At 43.7% G+C, this 20,684-nt stretch overlaps 1 protein-coding gene across 1 annotated transcript in view; it reads right to left on the bottom strand.

Annotated features, from left to right (window-relative positions):
- Nucleotides 1-1,012: 1,012 nt before the first annotated feature.
- Nucleotides 1,013-20,684, bottom strand: part of LOC124595562 — a 124,908-nt gene continuing 105,236 nt past the window's right edge. Inside the window, exons 3-7 of the mRNA XM_047134349.1 lie at nt 20,187-20,317; nt 15,870-16,060; nt 15,701-15,837; nt 7,032-7,111; nt 1,013-1,135 (exon numbers count right to left, since the gene is read on the bottom strand). Coding sequence (XP_046990305.1) covers nt 1,073-1,135; nt 7,032-7,111; nt 15,701-15,837; nt 15,870-16,060; nt 20,187-20,317 — 602 coding nt within the window. The 3' untranslated portion in view covers nt 1,013-1,072. The remainder of the gene's footprint in view (nt 1,136-7,031; nt 7,112-15,700; nt 15,838-15,869; nt 16,061-20,186; nt 20,318-20,684) is intronic.

The following is a 20,684-nucleotide window of genomic DNA, read 5'->3' as shown; positions in this document are numbered from 1 at the left end:
TTGTGCTGTAAGGGTGCCGCGGATGACCACCAAAGGAGTCTTGTTGTGAAAAGAAATGGCACCCCAGGCCATCACTCGTGATTGTCGGGCTGTAAGGCGGTTGACAGTCAGGTTGTCATTCTACAGCGGTCCGGAGCGTATCTAGACCCGTCTTCACTGGTCGCCGGGGCTCAGTTCGAGGCAGAAGTCATCACTGAAGACAGTTCTACTCCGGTAAACGACATTGCCCGTTACCACTACAAATATGTTTGTTGCTGCACGGAAACCAATGGTAGTCAGCGCAAGCAACGCTGTGACCTCAGCCCTCATCCTGTCAGCCGCCTATTAATGTTCCTGTGTCCACTGGAGTACCAGCTGCGCGTCGGATCGATGATAACGATGAATCCAGGGCTGTGAACGCTTCTCTGACTATTGCTCGGCTCTCGCGTTCTGTCTTCTTCCTAGGTAGACCTCTTCGTTTTTGACGCTGTATTTGGCCATGGTCCACGCATTCCCGCCAACATCGCCGAAGATTGGCATCGTTGCTATTCAAATGTCGACCGATTCGCCGGTTACTCCAAATGTCTTCCTTGATCCCAAGTATACGTCCTCCTCCAAATGTTGACGTCTCTGGATACTGTCACGCGCCTGTCTGCGAGGCATAGTTACTGTCCAACTGGGTACACGGAATGAAATACGCAAAGACCTTACGCCCTGGTATTTACGCTGCCACGTCACACATTCATCTATCGGCCGACAAAGTTTAAAATTTTGTATTTTCTGTCGACAGCTGTATGTATATTCAATTGTGACCAATTTGCATAACTCCTTGCTCCGTTATTTACTTTTTTTCGTCTTTCTTAGAATGTAACATCTAGCGTTTCAAGTAGCTTGTATGATTCCCAGGTGCAGTTTTCGAATATATTACCTTAGAATTAAGGGTAACTGAATCAAACGTAACTGTTATTGTTAATAAATACAATAGCAGAATGCCGATCAAAAAATCCGCTTTTATTAAAAGAGTACAAACAGTCAACAATAAAGACACAGACGATTTAAAAAAGATCGCCTTTCTGTGACGCAGGCCATGAGGTTACGAATCGCTGGGGCAGTCACTCCACGGCCTCGCTGCGAGTGCGAGACGAATCTGCGGTACCTGCGAACAAACATAGAAGCTCCATTACTCGGCAAAGAAGTCACTTGTGCACTAAAGCAACGTCGTACATGCGCAATAACTATCAATCACGTTATATTAGCTCCTCTGAAATCGCCACTGCAGCTAAACAAGAGGCTCATTTATACGCTTACAGGACATGAAATATCCTGGCAGACAGATTAAATTCGCGTGGCCTGCTGACCTCTCTAGAAACTACGATATCAAACCATGTCTTGTGAACAGCTTCTGCGCTGGTGTTATCTCTGTCCTTCTACCCCAGATTCCTCATTGACTTTATAGCTAAATTATGAGCTTCGTCCCTACAAGACAAAGGAAATGTGCACCCGTGTTCAACTGCATTACACGGCTCCAGTACTCCTCGACGAATCCTTGGCTTATTCCCTGGACTTGTTCTCGACCTGTGGGGCAGCGGCAGCGGAAATGTCTTACTGTCTTCGTCGAATATACTCGAGAGCTTTTCTCACCGGCAGCGTCGTCTTTCTTCGCCGTCTGCTGTTTACATACTCCGAGGATTTGCATTCTCCGATCCTAACAACCCATTATTGAGTTAATGCATTGTCTGTTGGCATAGTTATGTGATAAGGGCTACGGCTGCTGAACCAGTACGCAGAGATAGTCGTACTAGCGTCTTGCACGCGTGTCAAAGGAATCGGGACGGCGAATTCCCGAAACCTTCTCAAAGCTTTCAATTTCCTCCAATATAGCGTATTGCACGTGGTGTCAACTTACACGGCGCTTTCCCAAAACCTTCTCAAAGCTGCCTGTTCTCTCTAGTACTGATTTTACGTTAGTGTCCAATTTCATATACATTTTTATTATCAACTCTAAATATTTAAATGAGGCTATGGGCTTTTGATACTAGTAGCAGAATCGTTATATCTCTCTTTGTTAACGATTTTACTTTCGTTTGTTCACATTTAAAAAGGGATATCATTGACTAGGGAGAGGCTAAATTATGTATAAATTGTCCTGAATTTTTTTTACAGTCGTACAGATCGTCAGATAACAATCTGAGAGTGTTGTTGACGCAGGGACACAACCGATGTGTCTTTTCTGTTGACCACCCATGGTGCAGTATAACGCACTAGTTCCTACTTGTGTACTCAGCAAAAGTATTCAAGTGAGTCACAAATCTGTCAGTGTACAAGACACGATCGTATCCTGGCCATCGGACGACAATTTGGAACAGAGTATAAGACCTTGTTTGAACCTGATATATGCTCCTCATTCCACGAACAGACAGGAGATAACTACATTGGCCTTTATGCATCTGTTCTGTTACTCTTTTTGTTACCACTATCATCATTTCATGACCTACAAGATAGATCTCCAGCTTGCAAGTGTAAATACCATAGGTACCCAACGAAGATCGCCGTTGTTTACGTCGAGAACTCATGGGCTCAGGATACCACATCCAGCCTCAATTGGTCTCTTGTTACTGTCATAATTTCCTTTCGTACGTAATGGATCTTAGGGCGTACCTTTGTGCAGATATAGACTCAGACCACAATTTTAGCAATGATGTACTGAGGTTTCAGGAAATTGTTCGGAGGACTCCATGTACAAAGAACTATGATACTGATGTGGTCAAGAATGTTAAGATGCATTTGGAGTTCTCTAAGACTGTATAAAGGGTGATGGTGTATACAGACCAGTTGAAGCGGAATGGACATATGTAAAAAAAAAGCAATCACATAATTTGGACAAATGTAGGTACAGGGAACGGAATAGTGTAGAAACCTTCGGAGACAGCAAAAGTATTTCACCTGATGAGGAAAGAGGGAAGAGCAAAAATGCTGAGAAGACAGGAATACATCAATGTAAGTAACCGAGGAATGAAACAAATGGTAAATGCACGGAAGCGAAGAAAAACACTATAAAGAAATTGAAAAACGAAGGACTGAACCACTGTACATAAAAGTCGGAACAACCTTCGGTGACATGAAATGCAAAGACATCAACATTACGATTGACAGAGGAATTCTGCCTTTACAAGTAAAAGAGACAGCGGGTAGGTGAAGACAGAATGCTGAAGGTCTATGCGGGCGGGGTAGGACTACCTGAAGACATGACTGAAAAAGATGCTGTTCCTGCGAAAGACAGTGCTTTGGAAGACTAGTATTTCGATAAGGCTGAGAGCATACGTACGTTCATTCGGAATTCCTATGAATCAGTGGGTAAAGCAGCAACCAAACGACAATTCAAACCAGACTGTAGAATCCTCAGTAAAAGTGAGAAAGGACTGCAGGACTTATTGAGTGAAATGAACAGTGTAATGAGCGCAGATTAAGGATCTGGATTAACTCCCAGAAAGTACTGAGTACCACCAATGAGATTCGCAATATATTTATCATCAAAATTGGAGTATCGCGGAGTAGGTGAAATGAAGGAATTCTGCTTCCTTCAAAGCAAAATAACAAATGAAGAACGAATCAAGGAGGACAAAAAAGTAAACTAACACAGGCAAAGATAGTACTCCCGGCCAAAACAGTTCCAGAGCATGAAACGTTGGCCTTAATGTGAGGAAAAAATTTCAGAGAACGTACGTTTGGAACACAGCGCTGTACGATAGCGAATCATGGAATATTGAACAATAGGAAAAAAATCAAAGCGTCTGAAAATGTGGTGCTACAGAAGAAGTTAGACTGATAAGGACAGAAGAGGTCCTCTGCAAAATTGATGAAGAGAGGAACAAAAAAGTCAAATATGTGTGAAATCTTATGGGACTTAACTGCTAAGGTAATCAGTCCCTAAGCTTACACACTACTTAACCTAAATGCTCCTAAGGACAAACACAAACCCATGCCCGAGGGAGGACTCGAACCTCCGCTGGGACCAGCCGCACAGTCCATGACTGCAGCGCCGAAGACCGCTCGGCTAATCCTGAGGGAGGAACACGCAGAAAACATTGTCAATAAGAAGGCCAGGGTCATACATAGTACATGTGTTAAGACATCAAAGAATAAAATCCGTGGTAAGTGAGGGAGTTCCAGAGGGTAAAATCTGTAGTTGAAGACAGAGATTGGAATACATCCGACAGGTAAATGACAAGTTTGGGTGCAAGTTCTACACTCAGATTAAGACGTTTGTTCGTGGTGGACCACATCAGACAAGAGAAAAGATGATGAAATGGATAGGCTCAATCCATTCTGTGTAAAGCATCATCTGTAGCTGCTGTAGGTAGTTACACAGGGTGATTTCAGTTTCCCGTACCGATGGATTTTATTTAACCTACAAAGCCTTCAGAAACCCCACACGAGATATTCATATTTTCTCTCTCGTTATGTGAAAGCTAGTAGATTTACAGAACAAATGAGCAGCACCTTTTTGTAGGAAATTTTATGTAGTTATACAGCGCTATTACAAATGATTTAAGCGATTTCATAAATTCACTGTAGCTCCATTCATTGACATATGGTCACGACACACTACAGATACGTAGAAAAACTCATAAAGTTTTGTTCGGCTGAAGCCGCACTTCAGGTTTCTGCCGCCAGAGCGCTCGAGAGCGCAGTGAGACAAAATGGCGACAGGAGCCGAGAAAGCGTATGTCGTGCTTGAAATGCACACATCAGTTAGTCATAGCAGTGCAACGACACTTCAGGACGAAGTTCAACAAAGATCCACCAACTGCTAACTCCATTCAGCGGTTGTATGCGCAGTTTAAAGCTTCTGGATGCCTCTGTAAGGGGAAATCAACGGGTCGGCCTGCAGTTAGCGAAGAAACGGTTGAACCCGTGCGGGCAAGTTTCATGCGTAGCCCGCGGAAGTCGACGAATAAAGCAAGCAGGGAGCTAAACGTACCACAGCCGACGGTTTGGAAAATCTTACGGAAAAGGCTAAAGCAGAAGCTTTCTTAAACAGGAGATTGGAAAACCGATGGATTGGTCGTGGTGGAGATCATGATCAACAATTCATGTCATGGCCTCCACGCTCTCCCGACTTAACCCCATGCGATTTCTTTCTGTGGGGTTATGTGAAAGATTCAGTGTTTAAACCTCCTCTAACAAAAAACGTGCCAGAACCGCGAGCTCGCATCAACGATGCTTTCGAACTCATTGATGGGGACATGCCGCGCCGAGTGTGGGAGGAACTTGATTATGGGCTTAATGTCTGCCGAATCACTAATGGGGCATATATCGAACATTTGTGAATGCCTAAAAAGACATTTTGAGTTTTTGTATGTGTGTGCAAAGCATTGTGAAAATATCTCAAATAATAAAGTTATTGTAGAGCTGTGAAATCGCTTCAATCATTTGTAATAACCCTGTAGTTTGTACTGGGAAACGTTTTCACTGGAGGCCACTATTTTCGAATTATGCAACAAAACAATAAAAAAAACACATTTGATGATCACTTTAGTACGTTTTTCTTTAGTAATTTGAAACTATGCCCTCTGACGCAAACATATCCCACAACAAAATTTAACTACATTAAATTTCCTACAAAAAGGTCGTCTTCATTTCTTCTGTAATAGTAATAGTTCGCGAGTAGCAAGCGAGAGAATATGAAAATTTTGCAAGTGGTATTTGAAGGCGTTGTGGGTTGCATAAAACCCATCGGCAGAGCCAGGTGAATCACCCTGTATATTATGTGAATTATGAAATGGATGGTTGTGGGTTTCTTCTGAAATAAAACAAACATTTCCATTCTGTATTTTATTTTTGTGAAGGTTTGCACTATGTACGAGATGCTACTTCTTTACCACACACTTAGGCAACTGTAATTTAATGATATTGAGGAACTTCTGAGAACATGGTTAGAGTGTTGTTCCGTAAAACTGATTTCCTCTCTTGTGCAATTTGATAACATAAAGTCATATACCTCGTAAGTGAATGGAAACCTGCGAAGTTATTACTCTGAAGTGGCCAAACGTACAAACGATCATAAAAATTCTAAAAATTACCGAACAAGTATCTGCCCCAAATGAAGATTATGAGCTGCTACATACATACGGTAAGATCCCTCAGGGATTGCATTACAGTAGTTAAGTTATTATTTTCGGCTTAGGGTATTTCGTGCTTTTAGCATCCATTAGGACTTAGCATGAGATACTTTCACTGTTGTTGCAAGCTGTTACAAAACCATGATTCACAAACATTATACAACTTAGTGACAATTATTGTTAACTAATAAATAAACAACTTGTGAACATACTTCTGGTGAACGACTTTTAATTTAGAGCGTTATTCTTATAACAGATTTTTTAAATTTTCTGTCCGTGTTAGATAAACATAAATACAGACAGAATATGTTTTGTGAAGGGGATCTGAAATGTATATGTTTGCAGTACAAAATAGAATATATCGTGAAATAAAAGCAATGGTAATGAACTTCGTTTATATTTATACATCTTGCATTTTTAATACTTTAACTGCTAATGCTGCACCCAACTGCTAATGGTACACTCCAACTGCAGCTCTTTTATTGCTAATAAACACGGTTCCGATTAACTAGCTTCATAAATCATGTAACTAAAATTTAAAACTGTAAACTGTTCAATCAAAACCCAAATAAAATCACCCTTTAGCAAACACATTGGACACAAGATGTTTCATCATTTCATCTTTGGGTACATACAGATCCCAGACATGCCAGCGCTCATCACGTACACATTACCATGAACTATGATGGAGCAGGGGTGGTAACTTCAGCACCGTCTGTTGATTTCTGTCGTGGGACTAGCTCGTACAGAAGATAACGCCGTAACTTACCGATAAGGAAGTGATCTTTCTCTGTGTGCTGCGGACAGAGAAAACTTTTCGTTCTATCTAAAGGGGCAGAACTCTGCAAGGGCACTTGACGAAGCACGGGTGTTGCTGTCATGTGAGGGGTGAGCGGCCTGCCAAACTCGCGCGGGGCGGCTGCAGCTCACCTGCGATTGAAGCAGCGGCGATCCGCCGGCCATGGCCGCGGCCCCGCACCGGGAGTCGCTTCTGGGGCGCTCTTCCGGTGCTGAAACAAAACGCAGGCTCAACAGCAAGGTGTCACACTCATTCCCTGATTATCTATCGCCAACACAAAACGATACCGCATATGTGTTATGAAAGACAACAGAAAAGTTCTGCTACGAATGGTGGCATGAGTAAAAGTTTCAACGACGGCATTTTGGATTAGGCCAACTTGTACCTGTATGGTCAGCTTGAGCAACAAATAAAACGATCTGCTAACATTTCTAAACTATGTACGCAGTTTCGTTTCGGGAAAGGAGTTGTATGTATCATTTTTATCCTTTGTACAAGGATACTGCAAAATTGTAGATTGAGTTTCTGATTTTGTACACTTTAACAGACGAGGTAACACCAATAGATAACATTTGCATGGCGAGTGAATTTTTAAAACTCGTATTCGTTGCATTACGCTTTCATGAAGGTCAGTATATGTTTTTTGTTATATTGGGTGATCAAAAAGTCAGTATAAATTTGGAGACTGAATAAATCACGGAATAATGTAGAGAGAGAGAGAGAGGTAAAAATTGACACACATACTTGGAATAACATGGGGTTTTATTAGAACCAAAAAAATGCAAACGTTCAAAAAATGTCCGACACATGGCGCTTTATCTGATCAGAATAGCAATAATTAGCATAACAAAGTAAGGCAAAGCAAAGATGATGTTCTCTACAAGAAATGCTCAATATGTACACCGTCATTCCTCAACAATAGCTGTAGTCGCGGAATAATGTTGTGAACAGCACTGTAAAGCATGTCCGGAGTTATGGTGAGGCATTGGCGTCGGATGTTGTCTTTCAGCATCCCTAGAGATGTCGGTCGATCACGATACACTTGCGACTTCAGGTGACCCCAAAGCCAATAATCGCACGGAATGAGGTCTGGGGACATGGGAGGCCAAGCATGACGAAAGTGGCGGCTGAGCACACGATCATCACCAACCCACGCGCGCAAGAGATGTTTCACGCGTCTAGCAATACTTGTTTATTTTTTTATTTTTTTTAATTTTTTGGTTCCAATGAAACCCCATGTCATTCCAAGCCTATGTCTCAATTTTTACCTCTCTACGTTTTCAAATTTATACTGACTTTTTGATCATCGGGTATACCTGACGTCATAAATTCATCATCTGGTATCTGCTAAGGGCACTTATTAACACGCTTTGATCTATGGGTACTTAAACGTGCTGCTGCCCAATCGATATTTATCAACAAAATATTCCCGTCTGTTAAGTAAAGATGTGAAATATTTTCGGCGCTTGGTGGAACAAAATAAAGAAAAACACAAGTGAAGTTCATAACTACGTCGGTAGATCTGTCGAACTTATCGTAAACGACAAAAAACCACAGACAAAAGCAGAAATGTTATTAATGCCCGTTAGTAAAGATATAGTAGAAATTGTCCTTGGTTCAAAAGGTGATACTGAAATTACTCTCTCTGCTGATACAATCAGCCGCTGAGTTAGTGATACGTCCTGTGATATCGAAGACATTTTGAAAGGGAAAATAGAACAGCAGCCGCAACTTCTCACTTCAGATCGATGAGTCTATCGACATTTGCCGTCATGTACAACTTCATTTCTACATATTCTGATGGGCTGGAATGGCAAGTAATTTCTTCTGTTGCAAGGAACTACCCGAACGAGCAACCAGTGAAGAAATAATAAGCCGATAGCTGAATCAAGCAGAAAAATTGACCCATTAGGTGCACACATACACTACTGGCCATTAAAATTGCTATACCACGAAGATGACGTGCTACAGACGTGAAATTTAACCGACAGGAAGAAGATGCTGTGATATGCAAATCATTAGCTTTTCAGAGCATTCACTCAAGGTTGGTGCCGGTGGTGACACCTAAAACGTGCTGACATGAGGAAAGTTTCCAACCAATTTCTCATACACAAATGGCAGTTGACCGGCGTTTCCTGGTGAAACGTTGTTGTGATGCCTCGTGTAAGGAGGAGAAATGCGTACCATCACGCTTCCGACTTTTATACAGGTCGGATTGTAGCCTATCGCGATTGCGGTTTATCGTATCGCGACATTGGTGCTCGCGTTGGAGATCAATGATTGTTAGCACGATATGGAATCGGGTGGCTTCTGGAAGGTAATACGGAACGCCGTACTGCATCCCAACGGCCTCGTATCACTCGCAGTCGAGATGACAGGCATGGCTGTAACGGATCGTGCAGCCACGTCTCGATCCCTGAGTCAACAGATGGGGACGTTTGCAAGACAACAACCATCTGCACGAACAGTTCGACGACGTTTGCAGCAGCATGGACTATCAGCTTCGAGACCATGCTGCGGTTACCTATGACGCTGCATCACAGACAGGAGCGCCTGCGATGGTGTGCTCAACGACGAACCTGGGTGCACGAATGGCAAAACGTCATTTTTTCGGATGAATCAAGGTTCTGTTTATACCATCACGATGGTCGCATCCGTGTTTGGCGACATCGCGGAGAACGCACATTGGAAGCGTGTATTCGTCATCGCCATACTGGCATATCACCCGGCGGGATGGTATGGGGTGCCATTGGTTACACGTCTCGGTCACCTCTTGTTCGCATTGACGGCACTTTGAACAGTGGACGTTACATTTCAGATGTCGTACGACCCGTGGCTCTACCCTTCATTCGATCCCTGCGAAACCCTACATTTCAGCAGGATAATGCACGACCACATGTTGCAGTCCCTGTACGGGCCTTTCTGGATAGAGAAAATGTTCGACTGCTGCCTTGGTCAGCAAATTCTCCAGATCTCTCACCAACTGAAAACATCTGGTCAATGGTGGCCAAACAACTGGCTCGTCACATTACGCCAGTCACTACTCTTGATGATCTGTGGTATCGTGTTGATGATGCATGGGCAGCTGTACTTGTACACGTCATCCTAACTCTGTTTGACTCAATGCCCAGGCGTATCAAGGCCATCATTACGGCCAGAAGTGATTGTTCTGGGTAGTGGTTTCTCAGGATCAATGCACCCAAATTGCGTGAAAATGTAATCACGTGTCAGTTCTAGGATAATTTATCTGTCCAATGAATACCTGTTTATCATCTGCATTTCTTCTTGGTGTAGCAATTTTAGTAGCCAGTAGTTTAGATTATATTCATGATAAGATAAACTTTTCAGTATAGCTCTAACAAAATACAAAGACCACTTTTTTGGACATTACCTTATAGACATAGAACAACTAAACTATATTCTACGTTTAATTAACTTTGTGATGGTTTGACCACACTTTTTATTATTTGCAAAATCAAATTAAGTGTTTCAACATCCCGTCATTTTCATAAAATACAAAACAACAATTTTATCAGAAGATATGAGAATATGTTACATTTCAGCACTGATTTAGAGACATAACATAAAGAGTAGAATATGCCTCTCTTTCTTACCATTGCTGGTACACATCTGATGTGAAACACAGTTATATGACACCATACTCCTTATGTCAGACGTTGGTAAATAATTTTTCATATGATGTGGTGACTCTGGACATATTTGTTCATAGCACATTCATGGCTCGATGCCGGTTTCGCCAGGTGCGATGACTCTGCTGTGCGAACAGTAAACCAGATTTTAAGAGTGACTTCGATTTAGTACATATAAACGTTGAAAGTGTGAAAGGGCTGTCGACAAATGTTACTCTTCGAAACCTGGAATGGCGCCGGTCATTTTATTACTGTTTCGTAGGGCACAATGCATGCTCTAAAACTTTACTGCACTTTGACATCACTCTTTTGATGTTGAAAAGAACCTCGGCAGGATGTAGTAGTTCTAGCCAGGTGCTGGACTCATACTGACCTTTTAGAGATACTGCCTTATATTTGCGTGCACACGTAGTGGTTAAGTTTCTGTGCTAGATACCAAGTGAATTACAGGAGCTGACCTCGTTCACATCATACTCGAAGTCTTGAAATCTGGCGAGCGGACTCCGTTATCGTCGATGATGTATCTAAGTTTCGATACCGTACAAAAAATTGGTTACGTTGCGGGGAAGGTGAGCCAGCGCCTACCTTGTGCTTGCGAAGCATTTAGGGGATGCAACATATCTTCTAAAGATGTTGCCGACCTTGCATTTGTCCTTCCTCGTATGGGGAATTCCTGTGCGCTACGGGATTCTTACCAGATGCGACTGACGAAGAACATCGAAAAAGATCAAGGGAGGGCGGTATTTTGTATCATCATGAAATACGAGAGAGCATCTCTCTGACATTATCAGATATCTGGGGTGGCACTCGTTAAAACTAAGGCGTTTTTAGTTGCGGCGAGGTATTTTCATGAAATTTCAGTCACTCACTATCTATTCTGAGTGCCAAAATTTTTTAGCTGTCACCTACATACGAAGAAATTAACGTCGCACGCAAAGGTTAAGATATAAATTTTTTCCCATGTGCTGTTCGAGAGATGAGAAATAGCACGAAAGTGGTTCTATACAATTTCTGCCAAGCACTTTAACATGGAATTGCTGAGTAATTACATGGATGTAGATATATGTCTCAAATATTATAAACAAAATCTGCCTTTCTGTTACACATTGTCGACACAGGTATAATCTCATCATTTAGCATACCGAACTTCTTGAAAATTAACAATTTCACATCCAAAGTATCTGAAATATTTTACTTTTTCTAATAAGCCATTGTTTAAATATTATTTTGAGTATATCTGACATACACTGTGTTTCACTAAATGTGTTTGTCTCTGTAAGTCACGAACTAATAGTCGACGAAAATATTTATTGCGCTAGGTCACCATAAGAAAAGTTACACTGTCTGCGGAGTTATGAACATAGTTTATTGTGTTGTTATCCAAAGAGTTACAGCAAAAAGATACAATTTTTTAAATGGAACAATAGTTGTATCATGTACTGGAATCTGTAACACCAGCTGTGTATAAATCAATTTAAGTTACATTCCCATCACTTTTAGTTTGGGCGCTACAGCCCTTCAAAGTTTTAGGGGAAGATACCACAGGCTGTGCATAATACATGGCTGTGTGGTGGGTGATGGATGTTCTGGCGGTGGGAAATGATTTAAGTGAGATGTTCAAATATGTGTTCCTGACTGCACAATGCTATGCGCCTTCTAAAGGATCTGCGGACGAGATGTAACATCGCCGGTGTCACGGAGCAACATGCGTCCTCGATGGGCCGTTTTAGATCATCTGGGGATGTGGTCTCAGTGACATAAACACGATTCTTTAGATATCCCCACAAAAATAAATCTAATGGTGTTAAATCGGGAGTTCTTGCGGGCCATGAATGAGGACCATGGCGCCCCAAGCACCTTCCTGCAAACTTGTTGTTTAGTTTCTCCACAACAGCATGCGCAGAATGGGCTGGGAGACCATCGTGCTGTATCCACATATAGAATCTTGTGTGTAGACACACATGTTCAAGGAAACCACCCAAACTGTCGACTATTATCACGCGATATAACTCACCTGAGAAGTAGTGTGGACCGATGATTTCATCCTCAAGGATTCCACATCATACATTAATAGACCACCTACGTTGACGGTCGACAGGTCGTACACAGTGAGGATTGTCTGCGGCCCAGTAGGGCACGTTATGGCAATTCACTGCACCATAATCTGTGAACGTGGACTCATCAGAGAACATAACACCATGCAAAGACTCCAGCGCGGCCCATTCACAGAATGTAACTCTTGCACGGAAATCGTTCCCATGCAGCTCCTGGGTCAGTGACAGGCGGTAAGGGTGAAACCTATGGCCGTATACTATATGCCACACAGATGAGAGACTGACACCAACGACTGCAGCAACGGCTCGTAAGCTGACATGAGGATCGTGGTGTACCGCAGCTAAAACAAACACCTCCGTCTCCTCACATCTTGCAGTTCTTCGTCTGTTACTACGGCGCATTATCAAGCTGCCTATTTCCCGAAATCGTTGTACGGCACGCAAGAACGTAATGGCTGCCGGAGCTCTTCGCCTAGGACATCTCACGGCGTATGCAGTTACTGCTTCAGTGGCATCCTGTCTTCACTCGCCGGGCATCAGCAACATGTCAACGTACTCGTTGTTCGTGTGTGCCATCTTCATCCGATGTCGGTAACTGTGGTATATTGAGCCCCATTTGTTTGTGTGGCTCAAACGTCGGGTATACGGCCGTGTGCGGCGACACTCGGCTGTCTAAAAACACATCGAGGAAGCTTCTCGCTCCGTGACACCTGCAACTCGGCCGCACCACATTTAGAAGGCGCATTGCGTTATTGGTAGCGTGTGTGGTATCTGCCCCTGAAACTTTGAAGGGTTGTAGCTCCCAAACTAAAAGTGATAGGAATTTAATTTAAATTGATGTATACACAGCTGGTGCTACTGATTCCAGTTCATGATAGAAACAATTATTGTTCCATTTAAGAAATGGTATCTTTTCGCTGTAACTCTTTGGATAATAACACAGTAAACTATGTTCATAGCTCCGAAGACTGTGTAAAGTTTCTTATGGTGACCAACCGCAATAAATATTTCCGTCGCCTATTATTTCGTAACTTACAGGGGCAAACACATTCAGTGAAACACTCTGTATATCTACCACAATGTTCTTTTTCTGGTTTTTCACAAATGTGTACTACGAGGATGAGATGAACAGAGATCTGAAAGGTTTGTATGGTTTGGTAGACAGCAAACAAGAGATTCGACTGATATAGGTCGACATAGTTCAATACATTCAGATGCTTCGCTTTGCGAGCTGTTGACTAAGTGTTTCACATAAACAATTCACAGATGACAGGCAACATTTTTCATCAGGACACTGATTATTCTTCAATATCTCATCACCACCTCATCACCGAGAGGTATTAAAAGTGCTACCTCCTGTAGAAAATATAAAGATTTAACCGAAATTCCAATTACTCTGCTTGACCAATTTGTGTAGTGTACAAGGGAGTGTTGAAAAGTAATGCCCCAGAATTTCTTACGTGAAAACTCTTAAAGCTTTTTAAACAAAACAAACGTTATTACCATCTATATTTTTATTCTTGAGTGTGCATAATATATTTCTCTACGTAGTGACCCTGGCAACGAAGTCATTTCCCCCAACGAGAAACCAGGTTGTTGACACCGGCACTTTCTTGACGGAGCCACAACCTCGCCTCTGCTTGTACCGTTTCATCACAATCAAAGGGAAGACATCGAAGATGTTCTTTAAGTTCTGGATACAGATGAAAGTCGGACCCAAGTCTGAACATTATGGTGGATGACCAAAGGCAGCGAACCCAAGGCGTCGGTCGGGTTATTGTTGATGTCGCAGTACTCGTGTGTGGTCTGGCATTGTCACGCTGAAGGAAAGGGTGCTCTATGAATGGACAGATTTCGAATTCGAAGCTCTCAAAGTTACGTTCCACACCGCAATGCTAGATGCTGCAATTCAGAGCACTATAGCAGCAGGAGGCTGAAAACATGTAGAGATGAATGATAAAAAATTCGGAGGCATTATTTGCAGCACACGTTCGTATGAAATACGTATATCTGAAGATTGCATGAAGGACCTCATGATAATTTCACGGTATGTGGGATGTTCGGTGAGTATTTTTGTGCACATGTGAACTAATCGTAGCTGAAAGCTTGCAGCTAGGTAACAAGTTTCTACCGAAATGAATTCAGTGACAAGATTCGCTGCTGACATTGATATCCTCAGTAAAAGCGAAGAAGAATTACAGAAACTGTTGAAAGGAATGAACAGTCTGACGCGTATAGAGTGTGGATTAAGAGTAAATCGAAGAAAAACGAACGTACTGAGAAGTAGCAGAAATGAGAATATCGAGACACTCAACATCAGGATAGATTATCAAAAAATAGATGAACTTAAGGGATTCTGTTATCTAGACAGCAAAATAGTTCATGACGGACGGTGAAAGGAGGAAATAAGCAGACTAGCACTGGAATAGAGGGTATTTCTGCCCGAAAGATGTATACTATTATCAAACATAGCCTTAATTTTAGGGAAAAATAGCTGAGAATGTTCGTTTCGAGCACAGCGTGGTGTGATAGTGAAACATGGGCTCTAGAAAAAGCGGAACAGAAGAGATTCGAAACATTTGAGATGTGCTGCTACAGAATAATGATGAAAATTAATTGAGCTGATAAGGTATGCAATGAGGAGGTTCTCCGCAGAATCGGTGAGGAAAGAAATATAAGGAAAAAACTGAGATGAAGAAGGGACAGAATAGTAGGGAGTCCATGATACTAGAAGTAGCTGTAGAGGGTTCAAATGGCTCTGAGCACTATGGGACTTAACATCGGAGGTCATCAGTCCCGTAGAACTTAGAACTACTTTAACCTAACAAACCTAAGGACATCACACAGCGGTCGTGAGGTTCCAGACTGAAGCGCCTAGAACCGATCGGCCACACCGGCCGGCTGTAGAGTGAAAAACTGTACAGAAAGAGACTGGAACATACGTAGCAAAGAATTGGGCACGTACTATGCAAGTGTAACTCTGAGATGGAGAGGTTGGCAAAGGAAAGGAATTCGAGGAATTCGTCCTGGGCCGTATCAAGCCAGTAGACTGATGACTCAAAATAACTGCAACTAATAGCGGTGCCCGTGGCCTACCAGTGTCATTGTAGGACGGAGTGTTTGGCAGCGCATACGGTGCGCCTGGTTCCGCTACACGGTGCTCTCCTTGTGCTGCTGGCCCAAGGCGGCAGCGGCAACAGCGGCGGTGGTGCCAGGGGCAGGCGCGGGGGCGGCTGCAGCCGTCGCCAGCGGCAGGGGCAGCGGCAGCGGCAGCAGGGTCGCCGCCGTCTGGGTCTCGGCGTCCTGCAGCCGCGGGGAGGCCGCCGCAGAGCCCAGGGGGGCGGCGCCGGGGGGTGGCCCGCCGGGGGCGGCTGTGGCTGTCGCGGGCGTCAGCAGCGGCGCCGACGCGTCAGAGGAGCCGGGGGACGGCCAGCACGGCGCCAGCACAACCGCCTCCTGCGAACCGGTACTACGCTCATCTCGACTGGCCCCTCGGTAGACGGGTACGGTCGTAACATCAAAACTTGGGACTACGAGGCGGACCAAGAGAAGGACTTTCGCTTCAAGGAGTGAGACATAACCGCAATGAAGTAATCAACGTGTCAGTGTACGAAGCTGATGTTACTGAAAATAATAAATTCCATGAATTCTGCTTCCTTGCAAGTAAAACAACGCATGATGGACGAAGATATGATGATATTAAAAGGCTGAGTTACACACAAATAGAGAGCAATCTCCGCCAACGGAAGTCTACTCTATCTCGAAAAAAATGACTTTGTGATCGACAGGTTGCAGTAGCAGGGGGCAGTTTTCTTGTGCAGACAGCCATGCTCGATAAGGTTACGCATGTATGAAACTGAGATGGCTTTCGTGGCCACTTGTTAACAACCCTCGTATTGGCTTGTCTCGCATTCCTCAGCCGACGGTTATTTAATAATTTTCCTGACGTTTCACCATCACGAGTGATTGGTAATGTCAAAACTTCATCCTCCGTGGCAGGTGGTGAACTGTAGTCACGCTCCCTTTCGCCCCAACGTCCGAGGGCTTTTCCATGCTCATAACCGCTGTGGTTCCTCCCTTGCTATCTGCAATTCGCCGTTCTCTACAGCACGCGAATCCATCCGTTCACCTTAAGGCTTTCTTCTTTCTTGTTGAAGCTATTGTCCTGTTTGTGTATTTTTGTAGCTTCCCTGAACAAACGTCTGTAATATCTCTTCTCTACAGCAAGAACTTCCGTGTCGACGAATTATATTATTTGGTCGGTCTCACACAGTGCGTGCTCCGCCACGGCCGATTTCTCTAGCTGCCCCAACTTGTAGTCCCACTTTTGTTTGGTGATCCTGGGGTTCATAGATCGTCCAGTCATTCCAACATAGACTTTTCCATGTGTACATGGTATTCGGTGTATTCCAGACGTTGCCAGTGGATACCTTTCCTCCTTTCCTATCTGAGACACTATTTGACCTTCTTTGCCGGTTTGTAAATAGTCTTTACGCCGTGTCTGCTCAATATGGAGCGTATACATGTATCTCATAAACATGCAACGCAACAAGAACGTGGCGCTCGAGAAAGAACCACGACTGGGTGGTGGTTCTCGCATTCCAATTTACTTGCTCACATGTCAGTCACATAGTTTAATCGAAGTATTGTATCAACCATAGGCCTTAACTTGAGGGGTAGTCTCCGAGAATGTACGCCAGCGGCGTTCGTGTGATAACGAATGTCAGGCTATGGTAAAAATGAAAAGAGATATGTTACAAAAGGATGCTGAAAATTTATTGGTAAGATGTGAGATGAGAAAGTCCTGTGCAGAATCATCGACGAAAGAAATACGTGGAAAAAATTGGCTAGAGGAAGGGGCAACATGACAGAACATGACTTTAGACATCAGGGGCAATGGACATTGGAGGGGAGAACAGACACTGGAATGTATCCCATTAAGAACAGAGGACCATGAGTGTCTCTACGAGAGGTGAGCACAAAAGAGAGGTTAACATCGAACCTATTTGTAGACTGAAGCTCTACAATAGAAATGATTCGGAATAATTGCTGGGGTCGGTTCTTATCTCTTCAAACGTAGTTTCTAGCTGTTACGACTTAATCACAGCACACTGCAGTGGTGTAAAGTAACAAATGGGAACAATCAGCCGGTGATGCATTTCACTGAGGCATATTAGAGAAACGTCAAGCTCCCAGGACAATTTAACGAAATGTATGCTGTGACCTTGCGCTACAGTCTGGAACCGCGCGACCGCTACGGTCGCAGGTTCGAATCCTGCCTCGGGCATGGATGTGTGTGATGTCCTTAGGTTAGTTAGGTTTAAGTAGTTCTAGGTTATAGGGGACTGATGACCTCAGAAGTTAAGTCCCATAGTGCTCAGAGCCATTTGAACCATTTTTGAACTCTTCCTTAAGCTTCCTGTTGCTCTGTCGTCCGAACAAGACACAGCCAGGGCAAACCACCACATGCGGGAAGATGCGAGCTGGTGCCAATGCCATTGCGACTCACCACTTGCGCGAGTTCCACGAGCGCCACGGGCGGCGCTGAGGACTAAGACAACGACTTCGCCTCGGTCAATTGCCGGCCGAATACTATCCGCCAATGACCGGACGACAACGGACAGAAGCCTACTCGTAAGAGAGAAGAGCAGGTCTTGCCCACTTTGTTGTAAATCATCGCCCAGGGCCGACTTAGACAGGGAACGTCGTTTAGTGAACAGAGAGTTGTTGTAAATTGCATTTGCTGTGTACTGCGAAGTTTACCTTCGATTATGTGTTCTTAGCCATTCAGGCCCTTCTGTTGTGTTATATTACATGCAGTGTTGTAGACTTCATCATTTGACAAGTCACGAACATAAGGAAACCTTTTTAACTCATTTGCGTGATTTTGTTACTGATTTGTTGGAGTGTTGTAGAACTTTCCTTTCTGTTACCTGACCCTGAGGCTTAGCTGTGTAGTAAGTGACTGGGAGAAACTGTCTTAGCGGTGTACTGCACCAGAAGCCATTTCACGGGCTCACAAACTCGGCCTACCATAACAACAGTGGCAACTCGTCCTCCGCAGCGGTAGCGACGAGACCTTTAGAAAACTGGCGACGAGGGTTTACGAAACCTGTGGTTCCCCTACATAGAGTAAAATGCTGGCATGGTTCACTTTCACTGGTGACGGTCGATTACCCATCCTATCCGTAAACTATCCAATGCTTGGCCACCACTAATGACTTGGTCGTCCTGTAGACGTTAAACCCTATATTTTCCCCCTACAACCTTTCGAACAGAAACTGTGCTATTTACACAAGCTAACTAGGCTTTATGCAAGGAAAAGGGATCAGCATATGACATTATCTGTGCCTCATCTCTGTCCTGCTGTTTGTAACCCGCTCCATGTACGAAGTATGCATGCGGCAAGTAAATCCGGAAAATATTTCGTCGGGAACGGTTGCGCGGACAAGCGTTTGTCGAGTCAGAGATGGACTAGTGGAGGCAACTTGACCCATAAAATTCTGTGAAATAGATATACAGCATTGTCCTATTGTGTGAATATAATAACGAATGAGCAATCGTAAGTATGGTCTACGTCAGAATCAACATGCATCTTTAAAATGACCTTTCTCTTCACAGACGGCTGAGAAATAGATTTTCTAACTGGCTTTGAGCACTATGGGACTTAACATATGAGGTCATCCGTTCCTTAGAACTTAGAACTACTTAAAAGTAAGTAACCTAAGGACATCACACACATCCATGCCCGATGCAGGAATTCAACCTGCGACTGTAGCGGTCTCGTGGTTCCAGACTGAAGCGCCTAGAACCGCTCGACCTCACCGGCCGGCAATAGATTTTCTAGAGGATAACAAATATCAGTCATTCGAACCAGAACTTACGGATGCGAAGCCGGTCATTTCGTGAGAATCTTCTGTACAACGGCAAGTTTTGCTTCATCCTTCACTTTCCATGCCCTTTTAGGACGACTACTACATATATTAATCGCATCACATCCCCCACACCTGAAACAGTGCTTTCTAGTCCAAGGATATAAGGAAGCTCTCAAAGTCAAATAACTTGTCAGTTACCACCCTCACATTTCCGTAGATCGGCGCTACCGTTTAAAGCATCACAAACTGCTGAAACTTGCTGTTTGTGACATCGTTACTGTGATAAAGTCATCACTAAACCAATTTAACAATAATTTTCATCGAGCCTTTTGTTACAAGTATTCCAGTATCAGTATTAGAAAAAGCGGCATACAGCAATTTTCTCTATTGTATTTACCATCTTTATTTTTGTGCATTGTTCCTTACCTTGTTCCGTGGGAAAAAAGGGTTTGTTGTATTATTTCGTTGCATTTGTTATTCTTTGTTGTGCTAAAGGATATCTTCAGGTGAGAAGTCGTCTTGAAACAAAATTCACTGGATCCTTAGTTCACATAACTTCAATATGTGGCCTTAAGAAAGTTTTATGGATGAAGGGCCTATGCCTCCCGGTCTTGCTAATGAGAGAAATCTGTGCTACTTCAGTTAAGTAGTGTACAGGCTTTGCAACCGAACCAGGCAGCTCTGTGAACGCCTAGCTGGGTGCTCACCGTCATGGGGAAGGTGTTGACGGCGCTGTAGAGGACGGTTTGCGCCGAGGAGTCCACGTTGACAGGGCGCGCCTCCACCACGATGTTGTACTGCTGCAGCGCCTTGTACGCCTGTCCCGGCAGCTCCGTCTCTGCAACATAACGGCCTCGCCACGTGAGGACGTGCCCAACACGGCATAGACGAGTTCTATAGGGTTGTAGATGTCTGCACAAGGCAAAATGTCTCTCTTAAATGGCGTGAGTTCCATATGACAGCGGAAATCGCATTTCACCAAACAATTTTTCAACACTCACTTATTTCAGTCTTAGGAAACATCGTCTATGTAGCCAGCACTGTCATAGTTGAACAGACTCAAACACTGAGCTGAATTAAGTTGACAGAAGAAGATTAGGATTGGGTATGGTACACCCCCATAAGGACATGCAGAGGGTTACCGACCTCCATTCTTCCCACGCGCCATTCGCCAATGGAACAGAGTAAGGGGGAGATCTGTTAGT

Source organism: Schistocerca americana, chromosome 1 (genome assembly GCF_021461395.2).
Source record: "Schistocerca americana isolate TAMUIC-IGC-003095 chromosome 1, iqSchAmer2.1, whole genome shotgun sequence".
In the NCBI taxonomy this organism is placed as follows: Eukaryota; Metazoa; Arthropoda; class Insecta; order Orthoptera; family Acrididae; genus Schistocerca; species Schistocerca americana.
Note: the sequence above shows the minus strand (reverse complement) of the source record. Positions and strands in the feature narration are given on the sequence as shown.